This window comes from Equus asinus, chromosome 22 (assembly GCF_041296235.1).
Source record: "Equus asinus isolate D_3611 breed Donkey chromosome 22, EquAss-T2T_v2, whole genome shotgun sequence".
Lineage (NCBI taxonomy): Eukaryota > Metazoa > Chordata > Mammalia > Perissodactyla > Equidae > Equus > Equus asinus.
Genome location: NC_091811.1, coordinates 64,582,925 through 64,600,294, shown reverse-complemented (window position 1 = coordinate 64,600,294; position 17,370 = coordinate 64,582,925). Strand labels below are relative to the sequence as shown.

Below are 17,370 nucleotides of genomic sequence, written 5' to 3'. Positions count from 1 at the left end.
AAAACATGACAACCAATTATAAGTTCTGCTATGAAGGGAAAGAGCAGAGGGCTCTAAGAGGGGAGGGAGCCTGCTTCGGACTGGTGGTTCAGGAAGACTTCTCCGAGAAAGTGACACTAAGTTGACATGGGAAGAACTGAGGGAAGCAACGCCAGACCAAGGCTCTGAGATGGAGAACAACTTGCCTCCTGAAAGGAAGAGGCTAATGTGACTAGAGTCCTGGTTACGCACTGTTACTTAAAAGTTGTTACACCAGAGAGTGACCAATAAGCTGGGCCTGGAAGAGGTAACGCTTCCTTAGCCAGAATAACAAACTCCTTCCAGGCAACATACACTAGCTCTTCATTCAATGAGATAAGGAGGCAAACAGGCTAAGTCAGCTAAGATACATGACAGAAGAGCAGCTCCTCTGCATGCATCTATCTTATATCCGATTCCTTCTCCATCCTCCTGAAGAGGGGCCTCCCCGGCTGGCTAATGGCCTTGGGCCAAATTAGAACTGAAAAGCCAGCCTGGAACTGGAGCCTTTATTAAAAGATGGCTACTTGTAGGAAGTTGGGGGTAAGCAAGAGCTGGTGCTCGGGGCTAAGAGCTGATGATCAGGCCACACTAGAAAGCATTTGCTCAGCCTGGCTTTTTCCTCCCAGAAAATGAATGTTTACAGTGTGACTTGCACTGACTGCCAAAGGAAGTCTAAAAAGAATAACCACATTATTGGATATTTTTAGCTTTTCTTTTCATAAATGTTTTGTGTCACTGCTTTCCAAATAATTCCAAATCTTGCAAGTTAGCCAGAAGAAGAAATGGGGTAGAGAGTGTATTGTTCATATTGAGGTATGTGAGATTGGTGACTAACTTTCTTTTGAAATTCAGTTAAAGGAATGTGACTTTGTGAGTCCTGCTCACACAAACACAAAATTCCAACAGATTAATACTGTGTACAAACAGATTGTATCAGACACAAAGACAAGATGTGCCAATCACCGGGCACCAGGCAAAAGGAGTGGCGGGAATGTTTCCAGTCAGTCACAGAGCAACTAACGGTTAGTATAAAATGTTAGGACAGCCAACAGACCTTTGATTTGCAAACTGTTATTCTTTTGCCCCTAGTGGGTCTATCGCCAAAACTTCTAATAAAAGCACTGAATAAAATAATGCAACGCATTACTGTTGATTCCAGCGACAAGACACAGAACCAGAGAGCCACAAAGATATTTATATTACCATAAGGAGAAAATCCACAGGGCAACCTTGAGGTCTGTCTGTGCAGTCTCACGGACTTGCCCTATTAAACCAATCTTCAATATAACTTTTGTAAAAGTGTGGGTGGTTCAGAAGACAAGTTCAGGTTTTTCAAGACTTCTTGACTATTCGACTTCTAAAGCAAAAACAGAGTCTCATTTCCTTATTCCTGTTAACTACCAAAGGCTCAGGAAGAAGACTGAGCACCTTAGCTGCGGGGTGAGACAGGCTGCAGTAGGTCACCCTAGGAATCACTGGAGTCCATCTCTGTTCTTGGAAGTCTGAACACGTCCTGTATTTGATTTTGTTGGAAAATCAGAAAAGGAGAAGGATGAATTACACAGCTGTCCACATTCTTGGTTCTGCGTGAAACAACAACATAGCAAATCCACAAGGATGAATTACGAACACCGTGATGAAGATGTATACAGAATAGGGGGTCAACACTTTAAGAAACTCCTAAATCATAGACGTCCATATTTGCAAAGGGAAAACCGAATTTTAAAACTACTTTTATAGCCAAGAAGTAACAAATAGGAGAGTGCAATTTGAGTCGGAAAACTTGAGTCCCAGCCTTCCCCCATCTAAGTGTGGGCCCTTGGGCGAAGCCCTTAACAAGGCTCTGAGTTTCATTAGGTTCCTGCTCCAGAGGGCTCCTGGGAGAATCCTAAGACAGGGTACACTGAAAACCCATAAAGAGCCAATTATTATCAAACCAGGAAGGCATTCCGTCATTCAGCTAATATTCACTGACCAACCACTGTGTGTCATGCACTGACCAAGGCCCTGGGGATACAGCAATAAGCTGACATTCAAACTGACACAAACAGGCCACATGTTCGAACATTCCCTTTCTATCTTTCAGACAGGTTTTTAAAAGCCTTTTCCTTTTTTCTCTTTTTTTTTAAAGACGGTACCAACATAAAACAAGAAAATGATAACATTTTCTTTATATCTGTAAGATTTTTCTTATCGTTGAACACAGAAAGATGTGTCGGACTGCCGCTTTGCCTGGCAAGAGAAGAAAAAAATTTCTCACCCTCCTCCCCCTTTCTCTCCATCCTGCATTTACCACAAACATCTTGCTTTCTCTAGATATTTTCAAGAGTTCTAGAAACCACATTTTCCTGGCTTTCCCACAGGTGGTTCGGCACCAAAAACATTCACTTTTATCAATAATAGATCCCTATGGCAACACCTCTTTCCAACACTCTAGAGAAAAGATACATTTCACTTCTACCCTTTATGTCACAAGTGCTTACCTTATTCTTACAATCACCAGCATAACAAAATGAAAAAAGGCTTATCTAACCTTAGGTTATATTTAGAGTGCCTTGATTTATAAGTTTTACTTTCTTAACTCACAAATCTTATCAGAAATCTAACAGATTCACTCTGTCACTTCTTTGAACAAACCAAAATGCCCACTAAAAGTCAGAGTTTAAAACACTTTCTCCCCCTGGCAAAGAAGTCCTATAACTCAGCACCTTGCATGTGTTATGTTAGAGGGAGAAATACACAGGAAATAAAGCTGCAGAATATACTTTAAGCTCTTCGAACAAAGAACTAGGTCTCACTGTCCTGACTTTCAGCACAATACCTTGAAATATACATAAATGCTTGCCTAATTCTGAATGCTAAATAAGTAACATTATATGAGTATAATATATATGCTGGATGAATATTCCAGAAATTAATGAGTATATCGCAGACACACTGCATGGGTATAAACCCAGGAAAAACTGACATTTTACTTTTTAAAGCATCAAATCATTCTTGTACAACTCCGACCTGGATACACTGACCCTTGTCAAGGGGCATCTCACACTTGGAGAATCCAAGGCCAGCAAGTGTTCTGGATACTAGCCACCTCTGACATATACTTCACACTAGCACAACCATCTCTGACACGCTCAAGTCAGTGTCAAATGCGACAGCAACATCAACAAATGGAAGGAGAAAAAACAGAGAAGGGAAAGAAACAGGAGGCCAAAAAAGAAAGAGAAAAGCAAAGTGAAAAAAAGCACAAGGAAATGCAATTCTTCCATAACCCCTGCAGGTAGAGGGGATTTCTGACTTCCAACCGTCACAGCAAACTCGTGTCACGAGAAAATAAAAGATCACTTGCTACACACTGAATGTGTCTCCCCCAAAATTCATATGAGGAAGCCCGAATAGGAAAGGATCTGGAAGTGGGGCCTTTGGGAGGTAATCAGCGCATGAGGGTGGACCCACGCTGGGTCGTTCTAAGAGGAGAGAGGGTCAGCCCTTTCTCCGGGTGAGGACTCTGCAAGAAGTCAGCCGTCTACAAGCCAGGAAGCCCAGGAAGACGTCCTCACCACAAACCACCCATGCCGACACTCAGATCTCCCACTTCCAACCTCCGGAACTGTCAGAAATAAATATTTGTGCTTAATATTTGTGCTTAAGCCACAAGAGTTCCAAATAAGTATCTGTGTTTCAATCACCTAGTCTATGGTGTTCGTTACAGCAGCCCGAGCTGACGGGGACATCACTCAAAGTAACCAGCAAACCAGCGCGGCCTTGAGCCTTCGACAGCACACAGAGGGGACGCCGGTGCACCTGGACTCGGCGCAGCCCTCCCTGCTACTGAGCAGGGCCCCTGACTTCCCCCGCGCCCTTCACTGTCCCCTCTCCCCCAGCCCTCTCCCACTTCTGGGTTGGTAATTAAGAGATTGGAAAGATTAGAATTTCCGAATCTTAAAAAGAAATCTAACCTCAGAAAGTGCTTAAATAAACTTAAAAGGTCTGGCAAGGAAAGCCTGACACATTACTCCGTTCTCAGCCCCCATAACTCATCGGCTGGCCCTGAACGATTTTCCCTGCTTCTAGTCTCCAGGACCCAATCGGACAGCACTGTTTGCTGCGCGCCTGTTATTTTTTAAAAGCAAGAAATCCGTTCCATGACAGCCCTCTCCCGTCTGACGCGAGCACGGCTGGCTGGCAGCCTCCTGGGGTGGCTCCAGGGCCCGGAGGCCGCGGGTTAAGCGCCGGACTTAGGAGTCCACCCAAGCGCCCCATTTCGGGGAGGCCTCCCTGAAAAACACGGTCCCGGTCGGCGACACCGGCCCAGTTCCCGTCCCATCTTTTCCCAAGCCGAGCTTCCCACGGCGTGCTTCCTCCAAAAAAGGAAGAAACCGGCCGGCGGCTCGGCTCGCGCCCGCTGGCATGTACCTAGCACCGGAACTTGTTTGCAAAACCTTCGGGTCACCATAAACTTGACTGTACGGGAATGCAGGACCCCGACTCCCGCAGCCCGGATTCAGGGAACGCCCACGGGCGCCAGGCCGCGCGTCTCTCCCAGCGCCCCAGACCAGAGAGGCGCCTGGAGCGCGAAGGTGGCGGAGGCCAGGCACCAGGGCCACCCCCACCCCACCCCCCGCGCTCCAGGCTACCGCACGGCCCCCAAGCCTCTCTGGGGCCGCCGGCCACTGAACGGACCAAGAGGGAGGCCCCGACCGCCGCCTGCGCGGAGGACGCCGGGGGTGGCCCGGACGCCTCCCGGCTCTCGGACGGCCCCCGGGGCGGCAGAAGCCATCTGGCGCGGAAGCAGAGCGGTCTCTCGGCCTCCCGCCCGTCCTCCCCCTTCCCCGGCCCAGGCGCCCCGCGCGCACAGGCACCGGCGCCAGGCACGACCCCGGCATCCAGATGGAGAAGCCCTTGTCGGCGGCCTCCTCCTCCCTCCCCGCGGGCATCCCCGGCGCGCCCCAGGAGACACGTGAAGGCGGGGGTCCTGCCGCCCCGGGACCTCCGGGCCCCCCGGGAGCGAGGGGGCGCGGGTCGAACCCCCGCCGCGCGCGCCACTCACTTGCTGGCCGGCGCGGGGCTTGCCCTGGGGCGCCCTCCGGAAGAAGGAGGTCCTGGCGGTGAAGAAGAAGTCTTCGGCGTCCTCCTCCAGGCTGCTGTAGCCGCTGCTCATGCTGCTGGTCCCGGCGCGCGCGGGGGGCGCAGGCGGCCAGGCTGGGGTGCGGCGCCTGCCCGCCCCGCGAGGTTCCCGGCGCGCCGCCCCGACTGCCGGCCGGCCGTCCTGCTGCAGCTGCGGCCGCCGCTCACTCGGCACGCCCGCCCCTCCCCGGCTCCCCGCCTCCTCGCCTCGCCGCCAGGCTCCCGGCTCCCGGCTCCCGGCTCCGCGGGCCGCGGGCGCCCCGCCCCTCCCCGGCCTTCCCCGGCCCTCCCCGGCCCTCCCCTCTGCTCCCCGCGGGCGCGGCCGCAGGTGGGGGCTGCCCTTCCCCGGCAGCGTGGGTGGAACCCGGAAAGCCCGGCTCGGGCCCGCGCCTGCTGGGGCGCAGCGCCCCCGCCCGCTCGCTCGGGTTTTGGGGAGGGCGGGAGCGGACCGGCGAACTTTCTGCGCTGTCCCTGCCCTGCTTGACCCCTCCCGGGGTGCAGCGGGTGGCGGCGGAGATTGCCCTGCCGGGGGCGCGCAGACCCTCGGGCGTCCTGCAGCCGCTCCGCCCCGTCCTGACCCCTGGGTTAAAGTTAGCGGAGATGAGTGGGGAGGTAACCCTGGGTTGGGTTTATTCGAATGAAAACACCCTTTCTGATAATTCCGTTGAGGTTCGGTCTTTCCCCCTCGCCCTCCTCTCTAGCGAGGGTGCATGCCCACATAAGCACGGCCAAGGTCGTTATGATCTGGGAGGCCACTTGGTGCAAAGAGGGGTGAACTAGTTTTAGAGCTCGAGGACTCGTTAATCAAACGTGATGTTAAATGCCCCCTCCCACAATCCGCTTTAAACCTACGAGGCATGGTTTCAGGGCTGGGGTGAAGGGCTCAGGGAACTCGATTCACCCTCCTACAAAAACAAAAACAGATTCTATATTTTCTTAAATCCTTCCAGTCAGTTAATACTCCTTTAAAATGCACAATTTTCCTCCCAGCCACCTGTACGTACCAGTCATTTACACCTTAGCGTTACTGAATTGATTAAAAGCACGCTCATTTCCGTGCAGACCCCTGATTGAAATGTTGTTCTGAAGCTTCAGCCCTGCTGCGGTTGGCAGGCTTGGAGAAGTTTCAGTAGGAGGGGAAGAAAGGGTTAGAAAAGACCATTTTCACCCATTATAAACAAACTTTCTTTCATTACCTCCTTCTACCCTCAGAACAACTCTGTAGTTAGTGCTATTTCATGCTCGTTTTACACCCAGAGCAGCTGAGGCTTAAAGAGAGGAAGGCAGCTGCAGGCGGCGGGGCTGGGAGCATTCTGATCGGTAGGTCTTCGATCCCCTTCTAGGTCCTCTGCTTGGTCCGTGGTCAGCCATGGTCATTTGTGGGCTGGTGGGAGGGAGAACTGGAGCAGAGATGACGGGAAGGGGAGCACTGGCTCGTGAGGCGTCCTATCCCCAGGCAGAAAAAAGGCTTGCAAGCCACCCCCACCTTCCTTCAGGCTCACTCACACATCCAGCTTGCAAAGTGTGTGTTAATTACCCAAGGGATTCACGGCAACTCCACGAGGCGGGCCTGGGCGTTACAGCCCACTTTAAAGATTCTGCAACACTGAAGCCTGCCTCCGGGCCACACGGTACTGAGTAGTTAGAAACCAGCAATTCCAACGCCATATTGTTTCAGTCTAAGCTGATCCCTGTGTGAGCCACGCACTTAGCCGGATGTAAGGGACTAGGAAGATTGACTGACTTTCTGATAGACTTTTGTTATTCCGTTTCCATTACTTCATTAGCACAATCCTGATTTAAATACTCCCATTTAAGAGTAATGTGTAGGTTAAAGAATTTAAATAACTTGTTTTATTGTGGATAGAAAGGTGGAAATGACCCCATCCGGAACAAATTATTTTAAACAGTTTCAGAATCCTTTGGAGGAAAACAGTAAAAGGAAAAACACATTAAAATGTTTTATGATCCACCATACCGTAAAAAAAGAATTTTTTCATTGTGTTATTTTTAAGTTCCAAAGGACTGAACTGACCTTTCTATCTGTCAGCGCACCATCAGAATCAGTTGTAACAAAAAGACATAATTGAATAATGAAGGAAGGAAGGAAGAATTGGCATTCTGTTTCCTAAAAGCAGCATAATCATTATATTTCTATATTTTTCTGATAGTATTCTTGATAAAAGAATGTGAATTTAAAATTTGGTACATGAAAGTAGTATTTGTAACAGTTCAAATGTCGCATTAAGCAACTAGACATTTTTAACATTTAAAATTCAGGGAAGGGGGTGGAATAAATAAAATGTATGCAACCAAGTTCAGTTTTGAAAGGACTTACTGTCAAACACAGAATAGAATTTGTGAGTGGACTCTGTTATCATCAATGTTCCAATGACACCAGATCCTAGTGATTTAGATTTATAGCCTAGTAACCTTTTATTTCTATGTTACATGGGGAATATATTTAAAACTTAATAAGTATATGCAAATATTGTAAACACACCCAAATGTTTTGTAATTTTAATCATCCTGCATATGAAATCATTTTCCTTAAATGAGCGTAAAAGGAGAGGCTTCAGTAACAGATCAACCCTTCTTGCTCACCAGATAAACCACCCAGGAGAAAAATGATCCTATAAATGTGATTATACATCAAAAAGTTTAAATGATTATTCAGATACTCTAAGTACTACATATCCACAAATAGTAGAAACTCAAATATAATAAATGTAGAAAAAATTTAGGCACAGTTCATGCTTTTTTTTTTTAAAGATTAGCAACTGAGCTAACAACTGTTGCCAATCTTCTTTTTCTCCCCCCCAAAGCCTCCCAATTATAGTTGTATTATTTTTTTTTTAGTTGTGGGTCCTTCTAGTTGTGGCATGTGGGACGCCGCCTCAACATGGCCTCATGAGCGGTGCCACATCTGCGCCCAGGATCCCAACCAGTGAAACCCTGGGCTGCCAAAGCGGAGCACGAGAACTCAACCACTCCGCCACGGGGCCGGCCCCATCATGCTTTGACTAAATAATTTATAAGTAAAATTTCTCTTTTGTCAACTTGTCCTCATAAAACAGAAGACCACAAAGGAAAAGATTTCTAGATTTGACTACATAAAATTTTAAATATTTTTAACATACACACACACAAAGGTAAAAGACAGGGAAAAAAACTGGAGAAAATATTTGCCAGATTTATATCCTTAAAATATGAAGAGTTCATAGAAATCAATAAAAACTTTGAACACCTAATAGAGAAATAAGCAAAGGACATGACAATCAGTTAATAAAAGGAGAAATATAAATAACATCACTCATTTATACATGAAAAAACTCATTCAGTCAACAAATATTTATTGAGCACATACTGTCTGCCAGACGCTGATCTCAGCACACAAGAATACATCACTGAACAAAATGGCAAAAGTCCTTGCTCTACTAGAATATATATTTAGTGCAGGTTGGAGGGAGAGAGGCAAAATGAATAAGAGAATTATATAGTATGTTAGAAGGTAATAAGTGCTCTCCCATAATCATGGAAGGAAGATAAAGAATGTTTTATGTAGACTGGTTACTGCAGCTCTCACTGAGAAGGTCACTTTTCAGCAAAGATGTGTTGAAGGTAAGGGAGCTGGCCATACAGCTGTTCTTGGGAAAAGCATTTCAGGCAGAGAGAGCAGCAAGTGCAAAGGCCCTGAGGCAGGAGTGTGGTAGCATATTTGAATAAGAGCAAAGAAGCCAGTGTGTCTGAAGTGGGTGAGTGAAAGAGACAGGAGTAAGAATTGTGATATAAAAGGTAACAGAGACAGAAAGATTACTGTTCCTGTAATGCCTTGAAAGCAACTATAGGGACTCCAATTTTGGGTTTTACTCTGAGATGAGAAACCACTGGAGGTTTTGAGCAGAGAAATTACAGGATTTGACTTACCTTTCAAAGGACTCCTTTGGTTGCTGGGTAAAGAATAGAGCGTTAAGGCTTATGCAAACTCTAGCAAATGAAAACAAGGTACATTTCTCCCTCGTGAGATTGGCAAGTATTCTTTAAAACAGGTCATTAAACAGCATACATAACATAGTAATATTCTTAAGATGTACTAGGAACTAAGATAATTTATCAAGGAGGTTTGTAATAAAGGTCACATTGACAGACACCTGTTACTTAAGACTTGTGTGATATGGAAGAAGCCTGGCCTTGGAGGTCAGGCCAACCTGAGTTTGAATGATGACACTGTCGCTTACTCTTGGGTGACCTTTAGCAATTTAATTAGCTTCTCTGTGCCTCAGGTTCACTGTGAGTCGAATGGGAATAACACCATCCCCATTTTACTCTCTTTATAATTTACTGTACTGTTTAAGCAAAAGAATCCATGTAAAGCCCTTGGCACAGAATAGGGCCAAGCAAATATTAGTCTTTCTTGCCCCAAATATTAGACCTTGTTGCAGACTCAACGTCCGATACCCACTTCTTTGTTAGCCAGCAAGCTTTGGTCCAGGAATCGCCCCCTCTGGGGGAAGGTCCAACCTTAGCCGGAAGGCCCGGCGTTGGGCAGTGACGGTGGCCCCGTGCCCCGGCCAGGGATTGCTTTCATGGGAGCAGGTCTCACAGACCTGCCACGGAGACACAGACCTGAGGGACACTCTGCTGGGTGGCTTCCAGGAAAAGTTTCCTCACCTTGAAAGGAGACTTGGAAAAAACTGTCTATTCTTCCAAGGGAACTTGTCACGCCTGAATGTGGTACCTGGGAATTATGTAGCCACTTTATGGACAAAACAGATAGGTTAAAGATGGCAAAGCAGAATGATGCCAAGAACTGGCCTGGTCCTTGAATTGACCCACTTTGAAGCTGCCCTAATTAGAGCTCCTTGTTATGGGAGATAAATACTTTCTTTACTGTTTAAGCCAGTGAGTCAGCTGGTACCATTCTCACTGAGATATTCCCAGCCTGTCTTTATTTATCTATTTTCTGCTGGAAAAGGCCCTCTCATCATATTTCTGCCAAGTTCTGTTCTCCTCCGTCAACACTGGGTAGAATCGGTCAGAGACACAGATAGAAGCAGAAATAAGATTTTCTAAAGGACAATTGAATTGTTCCCCTAAAAATAATTTAGAAAGGTCATTCTCTCACATTTAAACAAATAGAATCCATCCCAAAGGGTTGGTCTTTAAAGATTTTATTTTTCCTTTTTCTTCCAAAGCCCCCTGGTACATAGTTGTGTATTTTTAGTTGTGGGTCTTTCTAGTTGTGGCATGTGGGACGCTGCCTCAGCATGGCCTGATGAGCGGTGCCATGTCCGCGCCCAGAATCCAAAACGGTGAAACCCTGGGCCACCGAAGTGGAGTGCACGAACTTAACCACTCAGCCACACGGCTGGCTCCAGGGTTGATCTTTAAAATGGTTTTAAAAAAGAAAAAGAGGGAGCCGCCCCGGGGCCAAGTGGTTAATTTCACACGCTCTACTTTGGTGGCCCAGGGCTTCACTGGTTCGGATCCTGGGTGTGGACCTAGCACCGCTCATCAGGCCATGCTGAGGCAGCGTCCCGCATGCCACAACAAGAGGCACTCACAACTAGAATATACAACTATGTACTGGGGGGCTTTGAAGAGAAGAAGGAAAAAGAAAAAGAGATGTTCTAAAATTTCTCTCAAAAATTCTATGACAGAAGTGGTTACTTCAGGCTGAGGCTTCGAGGATGTGCACGGGGGGAGCTAGACCGGAGCAATCAGTGTCTCTTCTGTTTTGACAGAAACAGCACCTGTGGCATCAACTACCATTGTGTTCATGACAACAACAGAAATAAACAGTATAATAGCTGGAAGGCAGTGTGTTTGGGGGTTAAGTGTGCGGGCCTGGAAATCAGACTGCCTGTATTGAAATGCAGGCTAAGATGGTGTGACCCATGGCAAATTGTCTGACCTGGTGAAGCCTCAGTCCCACGTCTGGAAGATGGGGCATAATGGTACTCACCTTGAAGAGTTCTTGCAGGGATTAAGTCAAATAAGGCATGTAATACACGGTGCCTGGCACACAATAAGAGCTCAATTAATGCTCACTGATATGATTACATATAAGGATAATATTTCCATGTTTAGGCACGTCCTCAGTATCCAAGAAAATGATGTGGAAGTGACCCAGGTGTATAGAAGAAGGTGGAGGAGAAAAATGGTCTTTCCCATCAGTAGACTCGCCAGTCCAACATATCTAGGATCTACTGGAATGAGCCAAAATATTTCGCGCGCAGTATACTAGTTGTTGTGAGTATTCCACAATGAACCCCATAGTTTGGTGTCTGCGTTCAAGTAGATTTCATCTTAGGCTTCTGCATTTCCTCATTCCTCTGATAAGGACCGGCCAAGGGAAAGCACATATCTGATGAAAAAGTCCTTCATCATGATGACACTCAGTCATCTTACTTTCTGTCTCAGCCCCTCAAAGCCCTTGACATTCACACTAACTCTCCTCAAGTGGTGATCACTCGTCTCCTTTAAAAGATAACCAAACAGAGAGATGGGAAGGCTACACCCCAGGTCTGAGAGAGTGAAGAATGGGGAGCGACCTCTAACTGTAGCTGTGGCACTTTATTTCTACAAAAAGAGAGAGACTAAAGCAAATATGGCAACATGTTAACGTGTATTTTATCTGGGCATTGAAAACACAGATTTTTTATTGTATTGTCTGCATTTTTTGTATGCCTGGAATATTTCTTAGTTTTACAAAATTAAAAGGAAACTAAAGGGCAGGTAATAACTGCAATTTTTTAAAGAATTACATTTTAACACTATGGGGAACTTCATCCACAGCTTACGGGATGAGAGTAGGGGGCCTGGGTCCTAAAATGTCTGAAAACCTAAGTCGTGAGAATAAAACAGATTCTCTCACTAACAATGTTGTGAAAAATAATTTATTTAAAAATGGCAATATGTACTAGAATAGTTTCAATAAGGCCTAGAGGGATAAAAATCTACTACGATCCTGGTTTAGGCACTTTGGGTTTACAATGGTGTTAAGATTCTGAAGACAGGAGGAAAAAAACTTAACACTTCTATGACTAAGAATTTCTTTTCTCATGGAAATCTAAATAGAAAACAAGCAAAAATATTCCAGAGCAAAAATCAGTTTAAGACTGAGAAACCAATGTAGTCACAATAAAACTTGTTTAAGTTAGAAATTCATAAATTTTAAAAATCTGGCACCACACAAACCCACTGGGGTCTAAGATGTCCATTGGTAATTTCCACCTCCTATTAACTACATATAGGTCAGTTAAAAACTCTTATAAGCCAAGCTAAAAAGATGGAGGTATACACCATGGATCAAAACAGTAGAGAACTCTAGCTTCCCTCAAAGGAGAAAAAAAAAAAACCCAGACAAAACATTAACATTGAATCATTTTGGCAAAGATACAGGACTTCCAAAGGGCATTTGAAACTAAAACTTAGTTAGATGGGTTGTTCCTCAAATAGTTGGGAATTTTACTGAGTAAACACACTGTGTTTGTCTTCATCAAAGTACGAGTTTATTCATGTCCAATGAAAGAAATCCTAGGGGGGAAAAAAACTGAAGCAGTTGCTGGTATGTTTTGTTTTCTTTTGAGGAAGTTTAGCCCTGAGCTAGCTACTGCCAGTCCTCCTCTTTTTGCTGAGGAAGACTGGCCCTGAGCTAACATCAGTGCTCATCTTCCTCTACCTTCTGTGTGGGATGCCTACCACAGCATGGTGTGCCAAGCGGTGCCATGTCCACACCCAGGATTTGACCAAGGATTTGAACCAGTGAACCCCAGGCTGCTGGAGTGGAACGTGTGCACTTAACTGCTGTGCCACCAGGCCGGCCCCTGCATTATCTCTTGCGCGAGGCCTCTAAAAGCTGAGTTGTGACTGGGAGGTGAATACTGTCCCCAAGTGAAGGGTCCCTATCCACTACTGAGCCCCCTTGTCAAGCGGCGTCACCTCTGCAGACATGTTCATTTTGTAACCTATGAAGAATAAAAGGACATTTTCTTCCATTTTTGGTTGAGATTTAATTAACCTCGGGAGGCTGGAAAGTGGAGTGAGGAATGGAAAAATAGAGTGTGTTCTGTGACTAAACATGGAACATTTATCACAAACACAAGACAGAGATCTGATGACTGCTTCTCAATAAATAGCACCTGTACCCAGAGCCCCAGATAGCTGACTTTGAAATCTCTGTCTTAAAAGCCCAGCTTTAGGCAAACAGAAAGGCCTTTTTGTTCAGGAAAGGCATTCCAGGGAGATATCAATCCTTCTTAATAAATACAAACAGAAACTTAATGATGGCCTCAGAATTTCTCTGGAGGAGGCCTTGGGGGCAGCTTACACTGGGCTGCATCAATTGTCCGTATAAAAGAAGAGAAGAATTGCTGATGGACACAGACTTCTGGAGGAGCTGGAAAGCTCCCCTTGCTCTCCTTCCGCGCTCTGCCACCTCCGTTTTTTCTTTTCGTTAAGCACGAACTCTGACCTCACTAGATGCGGAGCCCCATGGAAACCACTGGGCAAGGTATGAAAGAAGAATCAGGTGGGTTCTCTGTCCTCCAAAACCTCATAATCTAGTTGGTGAGAAAAACACTCTCATAGAACAATTACATGATAAGGACAGGCTGTAGTTAGGCAATCGGTCAATCTATGGAGAATGTGTCAAAATATAAACACAAGGTCAGAACACATGAAGAGATTTGGCAAATCGTAAAACAGAGACAGACAGAGGGAAGAGAATAGGACGTTCAGAGAGGGGAGAAAAGGTCACCAGCAAAAACCTGAGCACAACCTACTCTTGGGCTGAATCAAACACTTGAAGTGGAGAAAAGAAAAGCTGAGCAGAGTGAGGGCCAAGGTGTTGAACCTTCAGCTGAGGAAGTAATCTGGGAACTAGCAGTCAGGTGACGCAGAGGAGAGAGTGCTGGGGGTGGGGGACTGTGTTGTAACAGAGCCCACGAGGAGCAGACAAACAAGCCTGACCATCTCTTGTGAAACTTCCTGTGGTTCTGTGAAGGGCTCCACAGTCGGAGGATGCGCGCTGGCTGGGCCTTGGGACACAGGACTCCAGATCCTGGAACTTTGCTGTCACCGACAGGCCTTGTCAAAACAACCAAGCCAAATGCAATCTCCCGCTAAACTCACAAACTACAAGGGATATCGGTGGCGTAGGGCAGGAAGAGACTTCCTCCTTTACCCTCTTAGGTCCAGTACTGGGGCCTACAAATCGAACTGACAAAAGACAGATTAACAGGAGAAAAGGGTTTACTACACATGCATATGGGAGCATCACAGAAAAGGAGAGCAAGCCCAAAGAGGTGGACAGATGGGGGATCACACACCATTTTATCAAGGGGTGGAGTGGGGGTCTTGGACTTTGAGTGGGAGGAGGGGAGGCTGTAGGAAGGTGACTAGAAATGTATTATAAATAAAGATTTTTAATAAGTTTGTTAAGCAGACTCAAGTCCTCCCAGGCATAAGAGTGGTCTCCCGCCGTTCTCCTTTTTCCAGCATGGGAGCGGAAGACGCGTTTACAAGTGGAAATTTTCTTAATCAATGTAAATTTCCTTTCAAAACGGAAATTTATACTCTGGTTTTAGAACTTGTCCCCGAGGTGGCTGTTCCCCAGTTGCTTTCAACTCAAAATAATCCTTATGCCAAAGAAGCATGTTTTGGGGTGGCCTATGCTGAGCCCCGTCAGTGGATGTTGGAAATAGCAAAACGACCGAAAGTCTTTTGGAGGCTGCCACATTCCTTTTCGATTCTTCAGCCTACTGCTTGCCCCACAACCCCTCAAACAAAAAAGAGCAATCCTATTCAGCTTTGCTGCAGGAATTTCTAACTTCTAAGTTTAGAAACTCCTTTAACAGAAAAGAAAAAAATGCATTTTATTAGTTATATGAGTCCTTTCCTCCCCAGGTAGAATGTACATTCAGGCTTTATAATCTGTTTGTTTAAAATGCAGAGGAGAACTATGAGGTATTTATTGAAAGAACCTGTTTACATTAAATCATAGTTGTAAGAGCTAAAAAAAAAAGTACAAAATCATGGCAAAATAGAAGACAACAGGCAGAGTGAAAGGCAGATGACAGGAACTATTCTGAATCTTGATTGTGGTCATGGTGAGTTACACAATTGTATGTTTGTCAAAACTTGAACTGTGCTCTAAAAAGGGTGAATTCTGCATATTAATTATGCCTTAATTTTTTAAATAAGGGGAAGGTGATTAACAAACCAGGAAAAAGTATTTGCAAATTCTGTCACAAACAGCAAATACAGTCATCCCTCGCTATCCTTGGGGGATTGATTCCAGGAACTCCCGCAGGTACCAACGTCCCCGGATGCTCAAGTCCCTCATACGTGTAAAATGTCGTAGAATAGTGAATACAGTCGGCCCTCCGTATCTGCGGGTTTCGCATCCTTAGATCCATAGTTGCTTGAATCCGAGGATATGAAACCTGGGGACCGACTGGATCCATAATCCTTAAAGCGTTCCTAAACATCAATAAGAGCAATAACCCCCCAAAAAATGGGTAAAAGATAAGGTTGGATGGTTCACAGTAAAATCAATGAAAACAGCCCTTAAACATACCAAAAAGATGCTCAATCTCATTCACCATAAAAATGCACACATTGAAAGTAGTGCAAGATACTACTCTTTTCTATCAAATTGGCAAAAATCCAAAAGTCAGGCAGATTTGTTACTGAGGGTGAGGGAAGCAGACATTCTTACATATGTTGTTTGAATGCAAAATGGTACAACTTCAAGGGAGGATAATCTAGCAATAGACAGCAAAATTACATATGCATTTCCTCTGGTGGGAAACAATTTCAAAGACACACTGGGAAAAGTATAAAATATCTCATGGTCAAGTTTATGATTGTATCATTGTTTATAGCAACAATAAGAAAATGGAAACAACCCAAATATCCATCAATTGTACAATTGGTAAATGGAATACTATGTAGCCATAAAACGAAATGAGAACAATGTCAACACACTGATATGGAATGATCTCCAGGATTAATCATTAAAATAGAGTAATGCGGAACAGTGATTGTAGTATGCAATATATTTGGAAAAAAAAATTTTTTTGAGGAAGATTAGCCCTGAGCTAACTACTGTCAATCCTCCTCTTTTTGCTGAGGAAGACTGGCCCTGAGCTAACATCCATGCCCATCATCCTCTACTTTATACGTGGGACGCCCACCACAGCATGGCTTTTGCCAAGTGGTGCCGTGTCCACACCTGGGATCCGAACCAGCGAACCCCAGGCCGCCGAGAATCGGAACGTGCCAACTTAACCACTGCGCTGCCGGGCCGGCCCCTGGAAAATATTTTTTAAAAGAAGCAATAAAAGGATAAACCAAGGAATAACAAAAAATTAGTGACTTCTAGGGGGCTGGAGGGAACCAGTTCATGGCACAGGGAATAGAAACACAACTTATGTAAACATCTTGGTCTATAGTTTTGAGTTTTTAACTATGTGAATGTTTATATAATTAAAATCTAAGTTTAATCAAAAGGGGGAAAAAGCAACCCCTACAAATTGAAAACACATTAAAATAAATGCAACAAACTGAATATTTAGTATCAGACACACAAAGAAAATAATTGTTCTGGATGTCTTTACAACAGTATTTAGATTGTACTTCCCTTAGTGTGATATATTCTAAGTATAAAATAATTGCCAAGTAGTCTTAAACTGCAATAGCAGTATTGCTAAAATCACTTATTTTTAGATGATTATGGGTATATTTCTGGGATAAACTAAGTGATAATGATGGCATTGTTTTTATGTTCATATTTTTTAGAAACATTTTCAAGTACATATGGATGAAATGACATGAGATCTGGGAATTGCTTGAGAAAAAGAAGGAAAAAGCGAATGGATCAAATAAGAGTGGCAAATTCTGACGACTGCTGAATGTTAGTGATGGTATGTGGAGATTCATGATACAATTGGTTCTCATGTTAAGTTTTATAATAAAAATTTTTGAAGGAGCATAAGATCTCCATTTTTAGCACCTCCACTGGAATACAATCACTGCCCTGTTACCCTATTTACAAACAAATTCAGGTCGGACCGGATCCGAACTCCTGTGATGAAACCCCTTAGCATCCTTTCATCTTCAAAACTTTCTAAAAATATTAAAGCTAGGGCTTCACTGTGTCATCGAGCGGTGTTTTGATTAATTGTTGCAGTTCAATATGGAGAAACTAAATAGCAT

General features: G+C 44.9%; 1 protein-coding gene and 1 long non-coding RNA gene across 2 annotated transcripts in view; one reads left to right on the top strand and one right to left on the bottom strand.

The window, feature by feature from the left end:
- Positions 1-5,321, bottom strand: part of RASSF3 (Ras association domain family member 3) — a 65,692-nt gene extending 60,371 nt beyond the window's left edge. The window contains exon 1 of the mRNA XM_014830644.3: positions 5,072-5,321. Coding sequence (XP_014686130.1) covers positions 5,072-5,182 — 111 coding nt within the window. The 5' untranslated portion in view covers positions 5,183-5,321. The remainder of the gene's footprint in view (positions 1-5,071) is intronic.
- Positions 5,322-6,403: 1,082 nt separating this feature from the next.
- Positions 6,404-17,088, top strand: LOC139041517 (uncharacterized). Its single transcript, XR_011496806.1, has 3 exons — positions 6,404-6,468; positions 11,239-11,400; positions 16,954-17,088. It is a non-coding gene; the product is annotated as an uncharacterized lncRNA (long non-coding RNA).
- The last annotated feature ends 282 nt before the right edge of the window (positions 17,089-17,370 follow it).